The 27,367-nt window shown below is 33.1% G+C and overlaps 1 protein-coding gene across 3 annotated transcripts in view; it reads left to right on the top strand.

Moving 5' to 3' along the window:
- LOC145681530 (uncharacterized) overlaps nt 1–27,367 on the top strand; it is a 196,087-nt gene that overhangs the window by 123,108 nt on the left and 45,612 nt on the right. For all 3 annotated transcript variants that reach the window (XM_081753173.1, XM_081753174.1, XM_081753175.1), the window contains exons 8-10: nt 90–218; nt 8,136–8,258; nt 21,347–21,475. In XM_081753173.1, the coding sequence (XP_081609299.1) occupies nt 90–218; nt 8,136–8,258; nt 21,347–21,475 (381 nt within the window). The remainder of the gene's footprint in view (nt 1–89; nt 219–8,135; nt 8,259–21,346; nt 21,476–27,367) is intronic.

Here is a 27,367-nt window from a genome sequence, read left to right as displayed (position 1 = left end):
GTATTGCAGGTACTATTATATATATATTTGCTTTCTATAATTTGTAGCTCTCATTATATTTGTTGTAATTGTTTCGTCTTTCTATTTAGCAAGCCAGCATGGTTGTTGGACCTCGTCAATGTTTGTCTGTACTTCTGGGAATTGTATAAGACAGAAAAACGTGTGTGATACAATAGCTGATTGTGAAGACGGTAGTGATGAAGACCTCAACATGTGCAGTAAGAATTGTGTCATTTAAGTACTCTATATTAATACTTTGTTTATACTATTAGAACACACATATGGGTGCTACTAAGCTTTTCGTTTCTAAGAAATCAAAACATTATAACTGCTTCAAACTTTCAAGGTTAAACGCGATTATGATTATTACATATTGAAACAGAGATAGACTACCTTAAAGAAAGTAGACAAGTCTAGTGACAAGTAATAAATGACAAACAGATGCAAGAGTTGAATAAATGAACCTAATAAATGGAATAATAATTAAATGAACGTCTGTTATTCCAGCTGATAAAGGATAAATTGGGAACTTTCAAACCTGTCAGTTGTGTAACCCTGGGAAAAGTTTCATGTGGGACTCAAATTTTTACATGACTACTTTGCATTCTTTACCATTCCAGGCAGTGGCGTATTTTGTTTTGGGGGACTTCACTACTCTATAACTGGAAATGTGAAAATTTTGTCAGATATGTCATTTACTTTAAAATAGTAAATAAATTTCGGGGCTTAAGCCCGGAAGCCCCCTTAAATACGCCACTGATTCCAGGTATCTGCTGCCACTGGTCTATCACATATCCCAAACTTGTTATACGTTGTTCCGTTTTTTTCTAGGAACTCGATTGTTGTTTCTTCAATTGAATTAATTTGCTTCTTTTTCTCTCTCATCTAACCATAGATTAGTGGGCAAGATGAAAATGTTAGAACTTATCTCTATCTTGGGATAGCTGTTTTATACTTTCATAAGCCACCTTCTTCACATCTGAGTTTAGATATTTTATTCTTGATCTTCCTCTTCCTGGTTTTCATTCTGTATTTCCCTCTAATAACACGGTCATTCAATCGGAATGCCGAATAAGATGGCCAAGCATACTCTTTCTTTAATTTTCCTATTATCTTCATGATTTGTCGTCCTTCATTAGCTTCCGTTAGTACGTCTTCATTCGTGTCCCTTTTGGTCCATAATATGCTTAGCATTCCGAGCCAATACCACATTTCAAATGCTTTCAGCATGCATACTTTAGCTTTTCTCAATGCCCATGTTTCTGACCCGTACAGCGCCACGCTCCATACCAGGGTCTTAATAAATCTTTTCCGATCAACGACATATTTCTTTGTTACCAGTCCGCTTTTCCTATTCGATACTTGTTTAGCCTGTGCTATTCTTGAATTTACGTCTTTTCACTTCTTCCATCTGAGGATATTAGACTTCCTAAATACGGGAACGTCTTAACTTCTTCAATTTTCTCTCCCTCTATCCATACGTTTGCACTTTCCTGTCCTGCTCTTCTACACTTCATCACTTTGGTTTCCTTCTTATTTATCTTCATTTTGCATGATTGTTCCAGTTGGTCGTTCAAGTTTTGAAGTGTTCCATGTAAGTCCTTTTCATTCTTCGTTATCAGTTCTGTCATCAGCAAATCTTATAGTGATGAAAACCAGGCAATTTGCATTTATGCCTTTCTCGTTTTTATCAAAGAATGTTTTCATATCCTCTCCTGTATAGACATTGAACACAAGAAATGAGCGTCCGCATCAATACCTTACTACTTTACTTAATCTTGTTTCCTACGATCTCTTCCTATAACAGCTCTCTTGTTCCTGTAAAGTCGGTATATAATTTTTGTGTCTCTGTAATTCATATTCATATTCTTGAACACTCTCAACATGATATTCCAATCTACGTTGTCATTGTTTCTATATCAATAAACGCTATCACAATTAGTTTGTTTATTACGATGTGCTGTTCCATGATCAACATAGATTCAGTATTGCTTCCGTTGTACCCATTTTTCTCCTGAATACAAACTGGTTCTCTGTTAGCTGTTCTTCGATTTTCTCTTCTATAATTGCACGATAATTTGGCACAGTATTTTTTTATGCATGGGAAAGCAAACCTAACGCTCTGTGTTCTTTGAATTTCCGTGCACTTTTCCTTTTCACGATAGGGACCAACATGCTTTTTCGAAGTCTCTTAGTATTTTTTCCGAGATGTTCATTTCATTAACAAGTTTAAATGGTTTCTTCTTTGATCCTATCCCGAGATTCTTAACCACTTCCGTTGGTATTTGGTCTATTACTTGCACTTTACCACGTTGCAATTTCTCCAAAGCATTGTCGAATTCGCACTGTAAAACTGATTGTCCAAATACATTTTCATCGACGTCTTCTTTCTTTTCTATCTCTTCGTCGTTCACCCTATCTCCTTTGTACTGTCTTCGATGTATCCCTTCCATTGTCTTGTTAACAGCTCCTCTTGTATTAGCGTTGTCCCGTCCTTGACTATGATTATGTCTGTGCCTTTCTTTTTCTCACCGAACTGAATTCTAATCTTTCTAAATGCCGTTTATGTATTGCCTTTGACTATATTTGCCTCAATTTATTTTCACAAGTTGTTTGTCTTAGTTTCTCTAGCTTTACTTCTCTGTTCATGTGATATCTGCATCTTTTGTATTCCTCTTATCTGTTTCTTATCTTGAACTGTGTCCTTTTCTCCATCATTTCCAATATTTCTGCTGTTATCCAGAGTTTATATTGGGTTCCCGGCTTTCTTCCTATGTACTCGTCAGCTGCTTTTATAATCCCTGCTTTCATGGCTTTCCATGTCTAGTTGATGTCATCACCCGCTAGAGCTACATTAGACATATCTTTGTCTGTCGCAGTTTCAAATTCCGTTTACGTTTTTCATGTTTCTTTGCTTGTTTGTTTTGAATCTTTTGTTTGTTTCTACCACTCGTTTCTTTTTATGTCCGATTGTGCTCTTCATCAAAACTTAATTATGGTCTGAGTGAACGTCTGCTCCTGGGTAACTCTTACTGTTCTTTACGTGATTTTAAAATGTTTGTCGATCAAGTATATAATCTATTTTTTTTTGGTTCACTGCTTTTGTCCATGTGTATCTTCTTCTTGGTGGTTGTTCGAAGAGAGTATTTGTTAAGTCAGATTATGGCTTTTGGAGAACTCAACTAGTCGTGTACCTCTCACATTCTTTTCTCCTAGGCCGAAATTTCCGGTTACATTATCTTCTTTGCTTTCGCCAACTACTGCGTTCCAGTCACTCGTGATGAATAAATTGTCCTGGTCTTGAACTTGCATCAATACTTCTTCTATTTGCTTATAGGTTTCTTCTACTTTCTGATCTGGGTAGCTCGATGTAAGCGTATATACTTGGATTATCGTCATAATCCTCGGATTTATAGCTATCCTCAACATTACTCTAGTTTTGTTGTATTTCTAGCTGCCTATAAGTTTCTGTGTCATCTTTTTATTCAAGATAAAACCGACTCCTGCTGTACCTTTACAGCTCCTGAATAAACCATTCTCAAGTCCTCGCTTCACACGTCTCCTTCATCTGTCCATCTAACTGCGCTGGTTTTCAAGCCTTTGTGCGTTCCATGTCTTCAGGTATTCGAGTTTCCTCTCTGTCACATTCCAGGTCCATGTCCTGGAAGGGTATCGTTTGATGACGACCGAGGAGACTCTGCTTTGTTACCTTCCACTCCCAGGGACGACCCTTTGTGAAACAGTAGTGTCGTATTATTAATAATACATTTTCTTATTTTCCTTTCCATGTTGTTTTCTAGGGACTGAGTAGCTGGTTCCCAAGTTCTTCCACCTCGCAGTGAATCAGCCCTAAAATAATCATGCCTTTCCCTGTTTTTATACATATCTGAGCCTTGCCGATTCAATCATCTTCAGCCTAAGTGCGGTAATGGTAGAGCAGCTGTCCCTTACCATAATATCTCTCTCTGTCTGGCTCCTATCCGTAATGACCTGTCCGGATGGGAAGCTTTCTTATAGCGAAGATATCTTCAACAAAACTCTTGAGATCATTAGAACACGCAAGCTCTCCCATTGCGGCAAGGTGGATATATTATCGAAGGAGAATTAACTCGCAGCGTTTCTATTTTAAATTTAGTTATATTTTATTTCATTTCTAGACTATTATTTTAATATAACGTATATTACCACGTTTCCTAAAATATGTCTTTTCAATGTTATCTCTCATCAAACGTAATTCATTTGATCTCACTTTTATTATTAGACTCTATATTATTAAATTCTAAAATTCATACGATTTAAGAACATTTTATTAATTCTTTTTTACTTTTACCCACAAAACTTTCCTCAATGCATTTAACCCTTAAACGCCCATATTTTTCTTTTGATGTGAAACTCTTATAAAGTTGGTTAGTCCTTTAGTTATACTATAAAAATGTTTGAAAAATCGTCTATTGTTATTTTGTTTTTGTTTTGACTTCCTTTTGTCTTTGCATATATGCAAAGTTGCGCATTGGTTTTACAAAATATTAAGTATAATGTACAATACTGTAAATTTTAATGATGGGATTTCATGAAAAATATTTTCATCAATACTAAGATCAATTAATTGTTTCATGTTTCACTATTAAAGTAGAAATAGTGTAAATTTTAATGTAAATTTTAAACTACTATGGTAGGAATATACATTTAATAAGCCACAAATACCTCATGGTTTACGATGAAAAGCTTCGAAACAGTTTTTGCCTTTGTTGAGGAATAGATTTACTTGACATTTTTCACAGGCCACATAGGTTTAATCCTTGCATTCTTGATATTTAAAACTAGTTCTTTTTTGCTTCCACATTGGGCAGTCATATATTGAGTCCCTTTTGACATCCTTTGGTGGGATTGACGACATTTTGGATTTCGTTCTCGCTTCTTCTATCTCGTCTGAGCATTTTAGCCTCCTGCTCTTCATCGGTTCAGATCCTATCTTGCACGAAGCTCTTCTTGTGTCTTTGAAATGTCTTTTCCAGTTTTATCACAAATCTACTTTTAAGGAACACATGCGTTGATTGCAGTAATGTCGAAGAGGTGGTAGAACAAGCGGAAATATTGTTTTTATTTTAGTTTTACATGTAACCTTCCTATATTACTGTCAAGGAGATCAACCTGTCCCATATAGGTATTGTATACGGACACAATTACTTGACAAGGTATTTTAACTTGTTCCCTCTTTTTCGATCAAACCGTTCAGTTGAGAACTTTCGCAGTTTGCCAAAAAGGATGATAGGAAATAACATTGGTATTGTATTCGAAAATAAGAGCAGAAATGTTTACACCATCTACGTTAATTGTCAACTTTTCATAGAAACCACGGAATTTCTTTTTCATCTCCTGATTAATAGGAAATGTACATTCTGTAAGCCTATTTTTTGCACAGTACCAATCGGTTAAATACCTTGCTAGCTCAAATGAACTACAAGAGGAAGTGAAGTTTAATATCTGTCGAAGTAAACCTGTAGTTTACATTGCGTGGAGCTTCCCTTAAGAGACAAATCTCTAATTTCCACTTGCCCCAAGATCAGGCTCAGTGGAATGGCGAAAATTTTGATTATTTTCTTACCCACTGTAAATTTCAATTTTGTGCGCAAATCCTTCATCACCATACAAAGCAAACATTTTATAGCCCCAATTGTGAGGCTTCTCCTTCATATACACCTTTTTGTGATGTCTCACTTTAGTACGACAAACCTATTCTTCAACAGAATATATCTTCTTCATGAGGATTGAAATAAATCGTGTATTTAAATTATCTAGAACAGACCTATACTTATAAACTTTTATCATATGACTATTAGAGTCTGTTTGTTTCAATCGTCATTAAAATGAAAGCAAGTCCTTATTTTCAGAAACTATCGTTTCTGACATTGTCTCCTGGAGAAGCTTACAACCCAAAAGCAATTCTAAAGAACTCTGACATTAGTCGGTGGAGTACATAAACTTATATAATACAGATGCCTATGAATTTCGTATGTCAAAAATTGACAAGTCTGATAGCTTTCTGGAATCACTTTGATTCCTATACAAACTGGATTCATCACAAACTTCCGTCAACAATTCATCTGTAAAAATATTTGAAAAACTGGGAAGGAGTAGATAATTCCAAGATCTCTTGAGGTAATTTGGGAGTTCGCTGAAATAGAACACTGCTATCCAAGGTCATGGTTTGTTTCCTCCCATAAAACATCCCTTTTCTAGTTACAAATTTTGTCACTTTCTTTGTCTCTGAGGGCTTTCTTAAAGTTGTATCTTCCGATATAATAGACACATTCTTGCTTGAAATACAAACTCCTTGTTCCTGGTATGCTAAGTAATGTTTTATAAGAAGGAAATTTTCTTCACCACTTTCGGGTTCAAGAAATAGTTTCATAGTCCACTGTAGGATCCTCGTTCGCATAATTAAACTCCAGGTCATCCTCACTGTCGGATAGACACAATAATCTACGTATTTTATCCTCTGAACAGTGCTTCAATCCCACACGGCCCATAGCTACTTAGCAACATGTAAGGTATGTGCAATTGAGCGTTCCAAAAATAACCACTGTTAGATACTTACTTTAGAATTACACAAAAGGTACAAAATGAACAATGAAGCTACAAAAGATAGAGTCTTACACATGTGGAAACTCACAACATACACACAAAGTACCATGATTCCTTACTTTTGCAGATCTGCAAATTCAAGGAAAAGAAAAGCAAGTAAGTACTTAACAAATATGTGTTGTACTTTGTTCGCTTGCGATCACGAAATCATAAGGAAGCATTATGAAAATAGTTAAACTGCTACTTGGAAGACTACGACATAAAATAAACTTTTAAATTCTCAAAATGTATGTTTGCGAGATCAACTTTGCAGTCATAAATCAAGCTATTGACGAAATTCAGCATTACGTGGTGATACACTTTAATCGGCATGTGTAACATTCAAATTTCGACGTCATAGCAAAAAGACAAAGGGTAGTCTACGATGTAGGAATGGATATCAATAAATCGATTAATTTTGTTTGGCACATATACAAAACAAATCCTCTAAGGTCCTTCTACGAATACCACTTGCAGAATTTACCTTAGCAATCATTGGAGGTAAGGCTTTCATTACTGTTATTGGGGCGGATAATATAAAACCATGTAAGGCGCTGTAAGTAGTACTGAATTTCAATGTAAAATTACTAGACAGCATCTCCTCTAGGATGGCATAAAGCGTATGGTGGTCACATATATCATAAATGATGCACAGAAACTGACAGAAACACATATCCAACACTTTGTGGTCTCAAAGGATGAAATAGTATACGGACAAACAGCTTGCAGAATATTAGAAGTTAAATACTATTATACATGATTGTTTAGCGTATGAGAAATTACGAACAAAGAACAAAAACAGAATATTGGTATCTCGCTTGATTCACTGCATAGGCATTGTTCGTCGTAAATAATTGCAACTTGGTTACACTAGTACTCTAACTACAGTACCGCAGCATTTAGACCATTTGTATTGTAAATGGAAATAATGACTCAGTGCTTGTTAATCTCAGATCGATATTCTGCTACAGGAAGATGCAAAATTAAATATTATTTGAGTTACAGGTGACATTTTTATTGGATTATGCTACAAGACTTTACTGCTTCTCTCACAGGTCGTGAAATCAACGTTTGTTAAATTTGGCAAGCAATCATCTACTGGTGTTTGTATTGAACACTTTATTACTGACCTACTAACTAGGCAACACTTTTCGCTTCCGCTATTCTCTAAATTCTAACACTTATTTACCCTCATTTTGTATGGGAGAAAAAAAAATATCTTGAAGGACATTGGTCCTGGTTTTCTTGGTTCATTTCATTTGATATTAATATATTTTCCTTTGTAGGATAAGACTCCAACATAATATTTTGGGTACCACATACTCACCTGTCTACTAGTTTATCGATGCGATTTTTTTTGTAAAAGAGATATGTTTATTTATGATACTACGTTTACACATTATAGACAATACTGCTGTTATTTATTCATTCGGGCTTATTGTTATACATGTATAAATTAGTTCTAGTGTATATAACGTTCCCTAAATACATAATTCATGTACTTTTCATAGGTGTCCGAACTTGCAGAGAAAATGAATTTCGCTGTGATTCTGGACAGTGCATAGAACAATTTTTCTATTGTAATAGACATTACGATTGTAAAGATCAAAGCGACGAGAAACGAGAGGAATGTGGTACGTATACGTTTGTTTGTTTTTATATTTATTTGATTTTATTTATTTATTTTGTTTATTTAACAATCACCAGATACAGCTTAGAGGCCATTTTACACTGGATATTTAACAACAACAACAACAACAATGGAGATGATTTGGGAAAGTAACCGCCAGGGCCTGTTTATTAGGTACCATCCCGGTATTTGCCTGGAAGGACTGAGGAAAACCCTGGAAATCCCAGTCAGAATGGTCGGCAGCGGAAATCGAACCCACCACCTTCCGAATGCGAAGCCAACGCTCTATCACTTGAGCTACTTCGCTCGAAAAAACATTTTGTAGAAATCAAACTCATTTTTTTCTGATTTACACTAATATCATTTTAAACTAAAATTTCGAGCTTAAACGCAAAATTATTTGTAATTATTAAGTATTAATGGATCTGAGCAGTGACATCAATAAAATCTTAGGTATGAAGTATATAATATAAATATGAATGTTCTTTGTTCAAAACTAATTTATTTCTTTTAGCAGTAAATTACCGCCATGGACAGAATTTAATCAGAAAAGCGATGTTTGAATCAATAATACGAAGAACAATATTCATTTGAATACCATATTATTTCCATGAGATGTTCTTCAAATGATAAAATAACTTTCTTGTCTCATATTCTGCTCTTGATTCATAAAAAGGATATTGAAGTAGAATTTACGTCTTGAACAAATTGTTTGGATTAGAAATCAGAGTCCTTTTGAGAAACAAAGTTACATGGGTTAGGGAGCTACATTTAAAATAGAACCCTCCAATTGTAATGCATTCAAACTTTTCAAGGCTCTTCTACAGGGAAATGAACGTGGTAGCCAGTACAGGCTGTGATAGTTATGTTTTTTCAGTTATCGTATAAAGTATTAAGAGAATAAAGTTGTCGCTGACAACATTGTGTTGTAGTTAATTTGGTTGCAAAGGTGATATTTAAGTCGGAAGGAAGTAATTATATAGGGGTTTATCGAACCGGAATACACTATCAGCGTTGTCTTTTTCTGAAATTTCTGTGGAGTATCAAAGCATCTTTTAACTATAAATATTTTTCCACTTTCCTTTCTCCAGCATCACTGCCGATTTGCCCGTCTCCTAACAAAAATAAAGATGGTTTTGGATCGATAATCTGATATTGGTAGTATTTTATTCTTTCCATTTAACTCATCTGCTACGTATGATGTAGCAGAATTCTAGAAATAGCTTTATCGTATTAAGGTTGTGCATCTGTGATTAATTTCATTCAATCATCAAAAATTGATTATTTTGTAGAAAATATCGAAGTCATACAAAACAAAAATATACGCTTTCTGCACAAAAAATAATAAAATATCTTAATTAATGTTGAAAATGGTATTAGATGTGTTATGAGTACATAAAAACAATCACGATATATATAACTATCATTTTTCATTGTTATAAATAGGTTTTTTTTAAGAAAGTCACTTAACTAATTCAGGTTTCCTGAACTGAAAATAAGAAAGGTAACAACTACTAGTAAACTGAGCATAATTATATGAATTAAAAAGATATATCTTCATCAACACATTTCTACCAACGTAAAGTAAAATTTATTTACGATAAATTGTTTATAACTGTAACTATTGAATTTATCAACTCTAGCGGCATTAAGATTAGAGAGTCACATAAAGCACCAACATAAGTGCATTCCACATGGAAATATAAAATACTTATTTTACATCGTGCTTATGCTTTATAAGTATGATTAAAATTCCCGAATAAGTAAATTAACATGTTGTTTGTATTATAGTACGTACTTGTATTCTACCACAATATTTTCACAAGACATTTTTTTCAGACTTCCCTCATGGATCTTTTTCGTTATAAAACTATGTCGTACAATAATAGTCAGTAAGTTTACCTCTGTTCCTAATGTTTGTACAATAATCTAATGTTTATTCCTTTGTACAAAGCCTAAAATTCATTGACATACAATTCACACTTGTATACATAAAGGAGACTGAGAAAATATGGACCCTCTTACCATGTTGTCCTTTAATGGAACAGATAAGTAGGAACGTGTTTGCCGTTTGTTTTCATCAGAACTGTTCTTTATAATATTTTACTTTCATGTGTATTTTTTGTAGTAGAAAATTATATTTATAAGTAGAGTATTGTTGCTTTCCTTGCAACTTGATTGAGTTTGGATAAGGGATAAATATTTTTTAACTGTTCTTACTAATATGTCGCTTGATTAGATTTCTAAAAAAAATGCAATTTTTATCCTTAGTTGCGAGTAGTAAACTGCTGTAACACATAAGTAAATGAAATCAACCTTACGCAGAAGCTAAGAAAAAATACGTTGGATGCCTTTCTTAAAAATCATATATCTAATATTCTTATTCATTCTTCATACTATGCTGTGAATCTTTTTCGGTACTACAGTACCATGTTCTTTGCAAGCAAATTTAATACATTCTTTACAAGTTGTATTGACTTTTCTATCTTTATTATCAGATATAAATTACACTTTCAATTGGACGTAAGCGTTGTTGGAATGTTCTTTTCCTCAGAACTCCTTATTTGAACAATTGGATCCAAGTGCTTCATCAAGCCCAACTCTCTATGACTAAGACCTACACAATTTTTACTGCGTTTTTAAATTTCAGGTAATAGCAGCATTTTACCTTACATTAAGAAGAAAATTCTGCTTCTATTCCTCTATAATTTCCACTCGAGAAATCTTCTCACTCTACCTAGAAAACAATTTTGTTACCAATGTCTAACATATTGCAAAATATTGATATAATTTAGTTTTCCTTTTCGTAGAAAATTCTCTATATATTTTGTTAATAATATCAACGTCTTTCTTTGTGTAATTGTAATGCTTGATAATATTGGGCTTTCTTTCTACGCTTTCACATATCTTCGCGTCCCTATGCTTATACAATGAAAATATTTATGACACAAGTATATATTTCTCATTGAAGGCAAAAAATAAATATATTTCACGTCGTGAGTTTGGTACCAGTTTAGAGGTAATATCAGTTTATTTTTTATAGAACTGTGCAATGTAATATTGACAAACCACTCAAGTCCTGCCTGAATTTGGGGATGCAAAATTGAATTGAGCAGATCACCCTCCACTCACCATCTAGAAAGAGTGAGCAAGTATTTGTTTCATAAACGAGATGTTTCAAATTAAGCACCTAACTACTGGGGATTAAATCGTAATGATAACACATCAATTCAATTATTAAAAACAACAACTGTATTTCTATTAAAAGAATGTAGCTAGTGTAAATGTTGTGACTTATGACGGATATTTAGAAACTTTGCCAGACGAGTAGAACGTATCGAGCATTGACCATTTGTACCCTGAATTGGAGTAACACGTACCTTTACTGTTGTCTTCAGTTGACGTTCTCTGTTGACCTCCGGGGTTGCTACGTTGATTTCGGTATCGCCAGGTTGATACCGTTACGGACAGGTGTCGCTGGTCAGTAAACAAAATTGCATTGGATATTGGCCTCTCCAACCAATGCTCCAGACGAACTAACGTTGGCTGTTAGTCGTTATAAGATCGGGCTTCCGATGTTGCGATTGAATTCTTACATTGAATCACATTCGATCTTTATCGCGATGAACTCAAAGTACTTCGACGAAAACGTAGAACTTCTTTCTCTAAAAGCTTGAACTTCTCTCAAAGCCGTAGAACTTCTCCCAAAGCCGTAGAACTTCTCTCAAAGCCGTAAAACTTCTCTCAAAGCTGTAAAATTTCTCTCCAAAGACCTCCTGTCCCTTGGTTTAGTTCGGATCTTGATTTCCGGAATTCTGCGGCGTCATCTGCTGTCAGGCACGTGTGACCTCCTTTCATTCGGAAAACAAATTCTTTCCTCGTGTCAAGAACATAAACTGCAACACTCGACACGCTCTGATTTCCCGATTCTAGGCAATTTCCACATATCCGTGAATGTGTTTGATGTTCACAAACATGTTACAACTGCGATTCATGATTTTTACAGAATGTTATAAATGTTATAGCTAACGCATTTCATAAATTTCCATATGGCCCTCCATATGGCCCTCCTTAAAAATTGGGAGCTACGCTATCCAAATTAGATCTCGTTGGAGATCGTGAACTAACAAAACACCCTGTAGATATACAACAACGTATGTGAAATAAATGAAACTGAAACATAAAACTTGAAAATAAATAAAGCATATATATCCATATAAATAAATATCTTTAAATCAATAAATCGTTTCCGACACCCCAACATTTAATTTTATATATATATATATATATATATATATATATATATATATATATATATATATATATATATATATATATATATATATATATATATATTTAATAATTCTTTAATTATCTCATTAAATTGCAATATAACATGGAAAATATACATTCAAAAAGTGTACACTCACTCCATCTCGTGAGTTGTACTAAAACTATAAGAAGAGCAGAATCACTCTGTAATTTGTTAATTGCAAACTCTTTTAGTCTCGCAATTCAGCTTGGTATCATATTACTGGAATTTTCCATTGCATCATTGTCCATACTTGCCAACTTGGACACTTGTTGACAGTATTAGCAAAGGTAACTTTTTGTCCTTTCCAGACGTTTTTATTCTTCATTTCTAAAAAAATATGAAACTTTTCACTAGTAATTATAGCATAATCACTTATTGTGATACTTTAGTAATTGAAATATGTCACACCATATCATCACTTTTTATTTTTTAAAACTAAACACTGAATTTTCACTATAGAAGAATAAAATTCTTCTGTAGTCGATTTGCAGCACTGGAAATGATTTTGAGAGAGATCTGCAAATTCAGCAGTTTTCAATCAAGGTTAATCTACTTACACGTTGGCACTCCCATTCTGCGCGTCACCTTGGTTCAATGTTAACTCGTTGTCGAAAACGCACTACAAAAAGTTTCACTAAATTCACTAAAATTCCGTGTTTTTACAGTATTACGACATCACAGGGGTAGAAATATTCCCTGTTGATGTCTGTCGGGCATTCGGTTTTTCCGTGTTTTCCGGAATTTATCACGAAAACATTTCAGGGTGGAAAAAAATCATGATTTTTTAAATAAAAATCATTTTTGTTGATTTTTTTTATTTAAATCGATTTTTTTGATTTAAATCAAATCTTTCTCCTGGTATAATACAAGTTGCAAATTGAAGATAATGCATTAGGAATTAGTATTAAATGCTAATTATGCCATTTAAGTGAAAGTATTGGGGTTGAATTTTGAATTATCCCCAATCGTTAACCTATATCAATCCCAAACAACGGTTCTTAACTCTTTTAAATTATGGCTTTTTTTAAAGGTAAATTATAGACTTTCAGTCAAGCAGCTACATCACCATCCCTATTTATCCTGGGATCATGGTACATGTATCACTCTCTTTAGAATAGAACAGCTTTTGAAACGGTAGCATTCACATTTCCTTATCATGTCCCTGAAGCGGGAAATTTTGAGAGTAATCGGCATTTTTTTAAACTTTTTTTTTAATTTGGTCCTCTCTGGATACCCCTGTGTTACAGCACGGATCTCAAAATCAACTGGGAAATGCTAAGGGGTGTACTAAATGTGTGTACAAAATTACAAGCTTCTCTTTTGAGTAGTAAGAGTGAGGAAACTATTTAACAATGAGCTAAGAACATTCCCACAATGACCCCCAGATAAGCTAAGAACATTCCGGATTTAATATAAAAATCACGGATTTAATATAAAAATTTCCTCAGACATCTCTATTTATTCTAAGATCATGATTTGTACATTATTCTCTTCAGAATAAAACAAATTTTCAAACAGTACCCTTCAAATGTCTCCATCATGTATCTCGGGCGGGTAAATCACGAAAAAAGGAATTTTCTGTTAAAAATGTCTTTAAAAAATACCTCTGTGGCCCCTTCCCCTGTTTTAAGGCCGAGACCTGAAACAAATCTGAAAAATACTGAGGGGTGCACTGAGTAAATGTGCAAAATTTCAATCTTACAGGTGCAAAAGTAAGCCCGTGAAAAATAATATTCCCCAAATACCCCAGATTCCCGTATAAAACAGGATCTCAGGTAACAGTTTCCTGAGACATCCCTATTTATCCTAGGAGCATAGTACGTACATCATTTTCTTCAGAATAGAACAGCCTTTCAAACGGTACCATTCATATGTCATCATCTGAGACGGGAAAATCACGAAAAAAGCTATTTTTGTTAAAAATATCCTTTTTTAAACATTTTTGCCCCTCTGGACCCCGCTGTTTCCACGCAGAGATCTGAAAACATCTGAAAATTATTAAGGGGTGCACTGAACGAGTGTGCAAAATTTCAGTCTTCTGAATGCAAAATATAACCCGCCAAATAATAATAATAATAATACGCATAACAAAAAATATCTTTTTAAATTTATGAAATCATCACACACTATGCCTCAACGCAGAAAGGCGTGGCAGGGTAGGCAAAAACCATGGTTTTTATTGATAAAAATGTTTTTTTTGTTTAAACCTGTTTTTTGGTTTAAACCAGTTTTTTTTTTAATTAAATAATTTACTCTATGTATTTATATCACATATGAACAGAAATAAGTTTGTTTCACTTTGGTGTTATTATGCAACAACCGGGATGTGCTGGAACGGATCACATAAGCTGAAAGCGGAGTCCAAACCGTTTCTCGTCTCTTACACCCGAAACAAATTGTCCTCCATTTGAACTTGAAAACTTGACCAATTGGCCAGAAATGCGATACGTCTGCCGACTCACTCACGAAGGACTCCTGATACGTTGTACTGATCTTTACATACTTTTAATATAATTGTCTAATTGTCAAGAGTCATTTCAGAAGGACAAAAATATAAACAGTTGCACAATTGAAACCATTATACAGAATTACATATGGACAGTTTCAAAATACTGCAGAGTACAGAACTAATTTACTCCAAATTAGTTCACTACGACTTTGATTAGTCCAAGTTAAAGAAATACAACGACGTAATTTTCATATCAGTAAGAAAAGTGAATAAAAATAAGAATTATTTGAGTCGACTTTGGCTCTGACCCATTTATACATAAATAGATACCAAAGATATTTCTGATTTCAGTAAATGCCTCTCGGGGGGTTTGTATGACCCCCCTTCCCCAAAGTACGATGTATATTATCAATAGTAAACATTACTAAAACGATACAATATTTAGAATTTTCCTTTGATTGCAATTGCATAACAATAATAACAAACTATTTAAAAAATGACAAAAGAAACATTCATAACCTTACAAAAAAGTTGCTTTTGTAGTATAGGGCTAATTTCTTTGAGTAATGAATGGGGAATTTAAATTTGAATATAATAGGAATAATATGCGGGAGTGACATGCGATAACCCACTAATGTGTGTGTTGAAGATTTTACGAAAACTTACACTTTTACAAACATTTTTCGTTTTTTGCATGGTTTAAACCAGCCAACTCTGCGTGAAAGCATATGTAACGTGTTCTAAACAGGGGCGTCATTTAGGGGGGCAGGGAGGGGGATTTTCCCCCCTAAGTTTGAGATGTATATAGATTTTATCAATATAATAATAGTAAATAAGTGAAAAACGCGAAATTTTACTTATATCAAGGGGTCTTCTCCCCCCCCCCCAAGCAAAATCTGAAATGACACTCGTGGTTCTAAAATGCCTCCAGCCTTACAGAAAACAAAGTAAAATGCCTTATTGGTACTTTTTAAATTGAATAATGATGATTCTACCATATCACCTAAAAATAGGTGATATAATTTAAAAGGTCAAGCATTAAGGAAAAAGTACAGCAACGTTTATCAAAAAGACACTTTTTTTCACAAAAGTTACTGATATTTAGCAGGGGTCTATTTTTAAAAACTCAGAACCAGCTTGTGGCATGAAATACATAAATTTCGCCTAAAGTTATAAAATTAACAAAAAAAGGGGGATAGGACCCCTCTAAATACGCCCTATTATCTGAGGACAAACAAACAGACACGCGCAAAAAAGAATTTTCGTCTTAAATGTCAATGGTGATTCCCCCGTTGGAATAGTTAACGATTTTAAAGCCCAAAGCCAATTTTACGAAAAGAAGGAAGGATTCCTCCGTTACCTGTTCAAAACGGGATTTTCCGTAATCATCCTCTGCATGACACTTGTTTTCATACTATACTGTACATTTGAGTCTCATTGTATTATGAATATTAACTTCCATAATCGAAATAACAGAACAGAAACGGCATTTTACTTATTTTCATTTTAAATTAATTTATTTAGGAATTCGATTTAAATCAACGATTTTTATTTAAAAAAATCAAGTGATTTAAATCTTGATTTAAATCGTGATTTAAATCAGACTGATTTAAATCAATCCACCCTGCATTAGATTCCGTGGTTTTAATATGTCCCTTCTGTGTTTTGTGACATGCATCTTCTTCTTTATTGGTGTGGTTCATTTGTGTAAGCTTCAATTCAGTATCAGTGCTAGTGCTATGATATGCTCTACTACAATCTGGCAAATTACGAAAAATTGTGTTATCAGTGCTTTGTGTTGTGTTATTAAGTTGTGTTTTATTCTTATTTAATATTGTGGCATAGAGGGGAGAAACTTGTGAATGTACGTAAGTTTCATACTCATCTCTACCACTTACTTCTAACTGTATATTCGATTTTACAATATCTTTACTATCTCTATTTACGTATTTTCTCTCTAGCTTACGTAATCTTACTAGAATATAACATGTAATAATCGCTACTAAAACTAATATACTTCCTAAAAGTATCGTAGATGTTAATAATAAAATTGTTTCGATGTCCATTTTCCTTGTTTTGGATTTTATCTGAAATAGACGAGAAATGGATAAAGTCGGGATAGGCCTACTTAAAATTTGTAGAAAATTATATTTACTATAATTATTTGAATAATTATTATTCCTAACTTGTGTCTGCTTACACTTTTTGCGACTATATTTCGCGTGTTGTTGAAGCAGGCTTATACTGTTCTCTACTTTGTCTAACACACTTGCTACTTTCGAAATAATACTCGTGATAGACCATTAATACTATAACTGTGTGCAAAAACTCAGCTGCTTATAAGCTCTAGACTCTGTTTTACACTTAAAATCGCGTATTTTCCGTCGTTTTCTTCATTAAAAATAATACTAAACTATATTCACTTTATTTCCATATATTTACACTTATATGTCTTCTAACGTACGTTTTTCTATTATTTAAACCCTATTTTAATAATCTATATATTTAAATATCGTTAATTCTATTTAATATCTTCATTTTCCGTAATTTAAAATAATATTTCTTTGATTTTACGCTCGGCAAGGTTTGTTCGCTTGGCTGGAAAGCGACTAGCGTGGCTGGATAATTTCCGTAATCATTCGTGCTTACTCGGAACTGTTCGTTTTTAGTCTGCAGTCTTCGCTGGGTCCTGGAGTGGAGAGTAAATCTAGCCTCTCACCGGGTCTTCAGTCAATTTTTCACCTCTTGGCGTGCGGAACTCACTGAATGTTTTTGACACAAATGATTACAGACTCCCATATGATTATTGCCTGTAGCGCTTGCAATGTAAATACAACGATGAAATAAATGATTCCAATCATAATTTTTACTCAATATCGATTGATTATTACCAATTATATAAGTAATATATTATATTATTCTATTTCTTTTCTTTTCTTTTTTTAAAATAACTTTTGCACGGAAAATAAACGTTAAATATATTAAACCTATTTTAATTAATCGTTCTTCTGTACACTTCGTGAACTATTTCTCGTTGTATCTATGCTTATTCCTCGATATTAACCCTTCAGTTCACAATGTAAATATTATATAAATTTAATTATTCTGAACTTTCTATAAATAATCGTAGTACTTATCTATATTCTAACTATTAATACAGTAATACTAATCTATTTCTATTTTATCTATTTTTATCTATTATTAACTATTTTTACTATTATTATTAATAATTTTCTGTTATTTTCTACTATTATTTTGTTTATCCTTCTTGGACATTATTGACTTTATCTATCCTCCTTTGGTATTACTATCCTAGATTTATCTAGGTTATCTATTCTCATCTATTTCTATCTTTATTTTTTTCATTTACACTTCAAACGTAAATGGGACATCGCTCGGTTCGATATTACAATACGATCTATTATTACATTCGGTCGGGTACTATGAACTATTATGATCTATAGATTTTATTTACTACTATTCATTCTTACATTTGGTGATGGTCTTTGCTGTTGGTGATGGCTGTTTGGTGAGTACCTAATGCATGATTCCTATGCAACATTGATACCTCCTACTCGTTTGTTTACTTTTTTTTCAACAATTTACCAATCAATAACTTCACTGTTTACAAAATTTTCGTGAGTTTTCGTGCACTAGAACATGAATAAATTTATATTGTGTATTACTAAATTATATTATTATTGTTGTTATTATTATGCTTCATTATTTTCCAATTTATATTTCCTTAGCGATTTATACAATTTACAATACAATATTATTAATGCAACAACAGAAACTACTAGAACAAGTATAATGGCTGCAACTACATACATTATATAGTTTGTTTTCATTATCAATAGTGGTACAGTGGTATCCACTTTTAATTTTAACAAATTTTCGGCTAGACTGTTCAGTTCGTCGTGATGTAAACTAAAATTTAATTGTTTTTGCGTCCAATTTCCTATTAAATTTAGATGTTTATTGTTAACATTTATTACTTTTTTCGTTGGAATTGCTAATTCTCCAAAGTTTAAATTATCAAATTGGCTGTACTTAATAAAATAGGAACAATTGTTTCCAAAGTTTACTTTCGTTTATGTAACTTCGTGATGGTTGCCTAATTTGGTTATGTATCCCTCTGATAGTGACGAATACAATACTCCAGCATGAGTATATCTATATACTACATTCCCTAGGTATTTTTCTGTTCGTTGTTGACAACCATTTAGTGAACCGTTGAAAACGATATTATTAAGACATTTTGCTTTGTCATCCAATGTTATTTGTTCGCATAAATACAAAAAGCTCTTAAATTCACATTTGGAACGATCCAAATGGTGATACATACCATTAGCTAAGTATACAACTTTAGGTAATTTATAATAAATGCGGAAATTCCTCGTTAAGTATCCCATAGAGATCACATTGAACATTCTTGACACTGTGTTTTCGTAAACGATAGGCGTTTTTAATAATAAATCAATATTATTTTCATTATAATGGTATTTTATCAAATAAATTGATGAAACTCGGTAGAACATTCCTATGTCAGATCGATAAATTGAATGTTTTAGAATGTCATGTGTACTTATGAATTTGTTTACATCTAAATTAGATAAAATATGATAGGATAATTGGTTATTTAATACGTCGTTGAATATTTTATTCACTCTTTCTCTAGCCATGTGCGAAAATAAGTTCGTTAAAATCTTTCTTTGGGCTTGCTGCAAGTAACAGTACATTTCTTGCAGTTTGCTCCTTACATTTTGTAGTACATGAAGAACCTTCACTAAACTGGTCAGTAAACAAAATTGCATTGGATTTTGGCCTCTCCAACCAATGCTCCAGACGAACTAAAGTTGGCTGTTAGTCGTTATAAGATCGGGCTTCCGATGTTGCGATTGAATTCTTACATTGAATCACATTCGATCTTTATCGCGATGAACTCAAAGTACTTCGACGAAAACGTAGAACTTCTTTCTCTAAAAGCTTGGACTCCTCTCAAAGCCGTAGAACTTCTCCCAAAGCCGTAGAACTTCTCTCAAAGCCGTAAAACTTCTCTCAAAGCCGTAAAACTTCTCTCCAAAGACCTCCTGTTCCTTGGTTTAGTTCGGATCTTGATTTCCGGAATTCTGCGGCGTCATCTGCTGTCAGGCACGTGTGACCTCCTTTCATTCGGGAAACAAATTCTTTCCTCGTGTCAAGAACAAAAACTGCAACACTCGACACACTCTGATTTCCCGATTCTAGGCAATTTCCACATATCCGTGAATGTGTTTGATGTTCACAAACATGTTACAACTGCGATTCATGATTTTTACAGAATGTTATAAATGTTATAGCTAACGCATTTCATAAATTTCCTTCCTGCATTCGCAGACTGTCAATTATGCTTTTGTTTACTTTATCTGCTGACAACAAAATAATGCAATTCTACCAATTTGCACTAACCTCAATTTTAACAGATGTTTTCCTTCACCACATAATTTTTAATATTTCACAAAACCCAATATCAAAAATAAATAAAGTTGATCGTTAAAATAAAATTCTGATACATAAAATACGGGCTCTGCCACAATATTTTCCTCCAGAAAGCCGTAGGCTAATTGTAGGCAAGTTAAGAAATTATGCATTGCAGATTGTACACAATGTTTATAACTACTCATTTACCAGGATATTTCTCTCCCTTATCTCTTATCTTTCAAGAAAGAACGTATATATTTTGTACATACGGAATTTCGTTCTCAGTAAATATCCAGTGCTTTGGATCATATTTATGTGGATTACTCTTCATGTGTATTCTAAGGGAGCCTTCGCTCTAAAACAAAGAAGGTTTTCGTTAATACAAAGTGTGGTCCCTGATGCATATTCTTCCTACAATACTGAGCACACGTTTAAAATATCCTTCATAAGAACTCATTTTCTTCTTTGTTTGCTTTCAGAGCACCTGCAAGAATCAACAAACCTTTACATGCCGTTATTTATGTCATATTTTCAGGTGGTGAGAACGCATGTCGATCTAAGTCGAGTTATCATTGCGAGTTATTCTCCATTTATCAAATATTGAACTACCTTTTCATTTCTCTCTATTGCAATAACATCAACTGTTTGATCTAAAATGCTTTAATAATGTATATTGTTCTTAACCAAACAAAATGTATAATTCAGTAGTATAACTAAATTTTTATCTAATGAGAATAAGGCGTAACTATATATTTAATACTAACAATACATTTATTATAAGACTTGCATAATTTTTCTGTCTATCTACATCTGAACAAGCAATTAAAAGACATAAATAAATTAAACGTGTTTTTTACACTTTCAGCACAATTGTTGTGTCCTATTACGAAACCTTTTCTTTGTAACACTGGCAGAAAATGCATTTATAACTCTTCTGCATGCAACAGTATTACCGACTGCGATGATGGCAGTGATGAGGATCCTGATTTATGCAGTAAGTAAGACTCATCTTCCTAATTGCTTTATTTCTTTTACAACTTGAAGATTGATACGACTTATGAGAGTCGACGTTAAACCAGAATGTAGGCTAATGCTAATGATATATCATAAATTGCAGAAACAACACTGTTAAAGTTGATATACCTTTAAAATAACGAAGTATTACTCATAAAGTGATCTGCTCTGTGCTTTGCTGGGTTGTGCTTATGATATCCAACCAAACATGCTGCTCTTAACGGTCATGTTGCAAAGATTGCATTACTTGGTTAGTCAAAGTGTCAACGAGTTACAGTCTCACACTTTTGTTACTACCAACCCAAGGTCTTGACTTCGTGAAGAAAGAAGTGGAAAGTATGACACTGCACGTAGTCTGGAACAGCATTTTTTTTGTATGGTGGTCTTTATGAAATAGTTTCCTTTTGCGAAGAAACTATATGAGTTCAAAACGAATTTAGAGTTGATTATATATATATCAAGGTGATATTGTGGATGGAGACTTTTTTTACTATCGGAAAATGGAGCACAGTCTTTTCAGAATTATGTAGATGTTTCTTGTCGTGGAACCTAAGAACACCAGGTTGGCTTACTATAGCTGGAACCTAAAGGACAAGGATTTTTGTTTAATTGAATGAGATGAGCAATGTAACAATTCTCAGTGATATCTTCCGTTCTAAAGATAAAAACAAAATTGACTATCATCCCCACAAATGTATATATTAGTAGCAACACCCTTTCTGGGTGTCGATGTAATCATCCGCATGCTAATGGGAATCCAAATATTATCCTGACCATTTTTTGTTGTCCAAGAAGATCTGTTTTTACATGTCCATTTTTATCTTCGCGATTGTGCATATCCTTTTCTGAGCATATGCTTTCATAATATTCCAGAGGAGTTCATCAGAATATTTTGTTGGCTCTTGGCCGACGAGCTAATTTCTCAATGTTCTGTCAATTTAAATCCAATCACCTCTGTCGCTAAAATTCTCTGTTCATAATTAGGAAAACAAGATGCGCACAATGTTTTACTTTGAACTTTTTCAGAATTTTGACATACGTATTCAGAATTTTAAATTGCTTATGGCGCACCTTGATAGCCTCTACTCAGAAATTGAGTTAGTCTTGGCTTACTGGCCACAATTTACTATTTTTCAGTGTACTTCCTTTGTGATTTAGTGTGCCTAATGTTAGTTCTATTTTAGTTTCGCTACACGGAGTAGTTCACGTGAATTGTAAAATCGACTCTTTTGATCTAGTATAATCAATTAGAGGCTATAACAATACTCTGATATAGTTAGTGGAATTAGGAGAAAAAATGTACAGTGCGATTTCTTCTCCAGTTCACGTACCCGTGGTGACAATATATTATGTAATTTTAATGTTCCTAAGGGAGTTTTTTCCACAGCGGTGAAACAATTAGAACTACTAAAACAGAATAACCATGTCACAATATATTAAGTATTATTATCTGCATTAGATTTTATTCGTGTCATTCATCATCGAATTTAGTTTTCAACGCAGTACTTCAACTTATTTATTAAAAAAAGGTCCTACATTATAGGATTTTTACGTTAAAAAATCCTTACCAAGTTTACTCTATCATATTCCTACTTTGATACCATAAACCAAATATTTTCTTACTGACTTCCGAATTGTATTTTATTATAAAATGTGCTGAATAATTCCATTATCTAATAAAAGTAATTTCAGTAGTGTCTTATTCAGTTATTACGTTGTTCATGTAAATGAATGTTGATTTTCTTTATATCTGTCTCTCTTTGTACAAGAAAATCATGTAAGACAACTTGAATATTATTTTCATTTCGAGAAATATTTCATTTGAAACTTCATCTAATTTGAGTTGAGTTGATTTTTAGTTTAACCTTCTTTTCAGCAACAAGGCTATATGAGGCGGGACCTACTGATTAACGTGGAATACGAATCACATGAGATTCCGCTGTGAATCGAACCCGGATCTCCCACGCCAAAGGAGTACCGCTTAGCCACGAAAGAGTTCTTTACCTAAATTAATGAAGGGATGAATATATCTGAACAGCGAGTTGCATTACGTTCTTTGTATTTACATCGCGTAAGAATAATACAGTATATATGGCGATGCCATATTTGCAAATACAGGCACATTTCATCACTCAGAAAGTGTGTGAATAATACAGTTTTTTTAGGTAAATTTGCTGATAGTCTGTGGCTGAGATGCATCTTTCATCACTATGCAATAATCATTAGCAGTTAATGCATGAGTGGAAAGTTTCATTTTGTCAACTTCGTTAAATGTGATGCTTTAGTTGTTTCTTGTTAATTTATCTGAGAATAGGATACTATTTAATATAATTTTTGTAAAGTATAATATTATTTCAATTCAGCGATGTTTCTGTTGCTCTGGCAGTGTGTATATAATACCCACATATTGCAATTTATAACATTTATAATTGGGAAAGTGATCCTAAAATGAGATAGAAATGGATATAAATGAAAAAAGATGAGATCTCCATGTTATGATATGGTTTCTTCTTTAGTATATAGTCTCTTCTTCATACTATTATGAGCAATAGCTGAATTCCTTTTGTCTGTTTTATTTTCGACTTTGGTATTATATGTAAGAAATTTCAGATCAACAATATGGAGTAAGTTGTCGTTTGTGCCTTTTTCTAGACATTTGTTAGGACATTGGCTCATAAAATAATAATGGAATTTGTAACCATTAAACTTATATTTGTTTCTTATATGCTGAACCATAATCTCAACATGTCTATAAAGTTTGCATCTACATTTCGTATGATGTTTATAGACCACAGTGAGTGTACTAATGACGAAAAATGCCATAATTACTTTAATATCAATAGTAAGAATACTGTTTCATTAACTCATTCTTAGGAGCTAATGGAATATGATATTTTGTGTGGTTTGTTCTATTCGACATAAATATTTGATAATCAAGCATTTTGAAATCAAAATTAAAATTTCTCATGTGCCTATAATGATACTATATTACATTCTTATAAATATATTTACTTAATTCTATATACAAAATTGTAATAGTCGTAGGTTATAGAAATTTAAAAATGAGTCATGCTATATTTGTAAAAATAAGCTGTTACTCTATTTAACCTGAATATGAAATATATTTTTTGTATTCGCGTTATATTTAATGAACTGTTTGTGGCGCCTAATTTTCAACTGTCCTTAAAATTGCATAATTATCAGAGCATCTAATATAATATTTAATTAAAATATAACGTCGCGATTAGTGTTGTAAAAATTTCCGGAAATTTTGAACCTGCTGGTAAAAAACTGTTTTTTCCGGTTTCTTTCCGGAAAAATTGAAAAAAATGGAATATAACAAAACTCTTTGTATTAGGTTTGTTTTACTAGTAATGGAACAGTGTTTTGTAAAAAAAAATGTGAAATGGTAAATTTTAAAATTTCAATATTGATAATATTTTTAAAAAAAAAACATTAGAAAATAAAATTGTTTTAAATATTCTTGAAAATTTATATTCTGCACTCATTCCCTTTATGTGCTTTTTAATTGTTTACTCCTGGTTGTGCATTAATTACAGAACTTTTACAATTGCATTTACATCTACCATCATGAAACGTTTCTCTGTTGCAACAATTAGGTCTCTTGATGAAACTAAGTTGTTAATGTGCTCTTTGATCTGGTGAAATATTGTTAATTTTAACGAAATTACATCTTAAAATAAAGAGCAGTAGGAAAATTTCACTCATACGCATGCAATATAATTACTATTATTTAATACTCAAACACATATTTTGATGTAAACTTTATGTACGTTAAATAACTAGTGCGAAAAATTATCTATAGGGAAGGTGACTATGTTTGTAACTTAAACTCTTGAACCACCAGAGTGATCTCGATAAAAATTTTCAACATACAAGTGAAGATTCAGGCCTGGGATGAATTTTACCATTTCACTTTGAAGGTACAACTTGGACGAAGGAAGTGCGGATATATATTGGAAATTACCGATCTTCGTGTCAAACCCATAGTTTTCGGGGTTGCTGAGATGTACAGTGACATTTCCGACGAAGCTTAAATTCAAATTCAGCACTGCAACTTGGGGAGGAAGAGGGGAGATATACAAAATGATCAAAAATGACCGATATTAGTGTCAAATCCATAGTTTTCAGGGCCGCTTAGATGAACAGCAACATTCCCGGTACAGTTTAAATCCAAATTCAACGCTGAAACTTTAGGGAGACGCAAGTGAATGATATATAAAAATGATCGAAAATGACTTATACTAGTGTCGAATCCATAGTTTTCGGGGTCGCTAAGATGAACAGTGACACTTCTAATGCCGTTTAAATCCTAATTCAGCGCCGTGATCTGGGGGCGGAGGAGAAGGGAGATAAATGTAAATGATTGAAAATGACCGATATTAGTGTGGAATCAATAGCTTTTGGGGTTGCTGTGATGAACAGTACCATTTCTGATGCCGTTTAAATCCAAATTCAGATCCGCAACTTGGTTAGGAAGTGATATATTAAAATAACTGAAAATGGCCGATATTCGTATATTTGAAATCCATAGTTTTCGGGGTGGCTGAAATGAGCTGTGATATATCCCATGCCGTTTAAATCCAAATTCATCCACGCAACTTTGGGACGGGGATATTATATATGATATATAAATGATCGAAAATAACCAATATTAGTCTCAAATGCATCGTTTTTGGAGACCTGAGGTGAACATTAACACTTCCGATGCTGTTGAAATCCAAATTCAGCTCCGCAACTTGGGGGAGGGAGAAGGGGTGGATATATAAAAATGATCGAAATTTTCCGATATTAGTGTCCAATTCATAGTTTTCGGGGTGGCTGAGATGAACAGTGACACATTCAATGCCGTTTAAATTCAAATTCAACCCGCATTAGTACTCCTAAAGGGGAAGGGTGATATGTGAAAGTAATTGAAAATGACTGATACTAGTGTCGAATGCATTGCTTTTGGTGTCTCTAAATTCATTCGTGACAGTTTTGGTGCCCTTATACCCAAAATAAAACGTATTCTCCTCGTGTGAAGAACGGGTATTTTCTTAATGTTTAATAATGAACCGAAGTTTCACATGTCAAATTCTTTAATATATTTTTCGCAACTCAAACATTTGTGTGATGTATATGTATATATGTAAATAAGATCATCTCTCTTTTTGAGTTGTTTGAAAAATATACAAATAATAAAGAGGGATTTTTATCAGAAATCAGAAAACTAAAAAGTAAAATTAACAGTTGCTGCTTTAAGTATTTTTCCTGATAGCGAAATTGTTCTATATATGCTGCAGACATGTTACAGCAAATAAGATTAGCATCAGGCGAAGATATAGTTTTTAAATTATGTTTTCCGGGTTTTGCCAATATCTTCGAACAAAAGAATTTTTCTGATGAGTTCAAAATTTCAGAAAATTTTACCCAGGTCAACGAAGATACATATCTCCATAAAATATATATTTGGTTTTAACATATTGGTATTAACTAAAATGATTCTGGCCCTGTTATTTTATCACTTCCCTGTCATAAAACGAGAACTTTATAGGTTCACTTAAGATTGCGTCTATTAATCTAACTAGGAATATATTTTAGCATCTTTTGTAGCCATATTTCCATTCTATCACGGTGCTAACTTTAATGTGTTTGAATGAGTGGTCCACATATATTTGTTGCCACAATTTTTTTCTATTCTCAAGAAACATAAATACTCAATAATCTCAACTGTAAACTAGTAAATATAAAATAGTTTTCATTTTAAAAACATAATGTAGTAAAATATTCGAAAATTTCAATTTTTCCGGTTTTTTCCAAGCTCGGAAAAAAACGGTAAAATACTGTTTTTTACCCAAAATTTCCGTTA

This window comes from Thermobia domestica, chromosome 3 (assembly GCF_964235325.1).
Source record: "Thermobia domestica chromosome 3, izTheDome1.hap1.1, whole genome shotgun sequence".
In the NCBI taxonomy this organism is placed as follows: Eukaryota; Metazoa; Arthropoda; class Insecta; order Zygentoma; family Lepismatidae; genus Thermobia; species Thermobia domestica.
The sequence above is the reverse complement of the archived record's forward strand: the minus strand, read 5'-3'. Positions and strand labels throughout refer to the sequence as shown.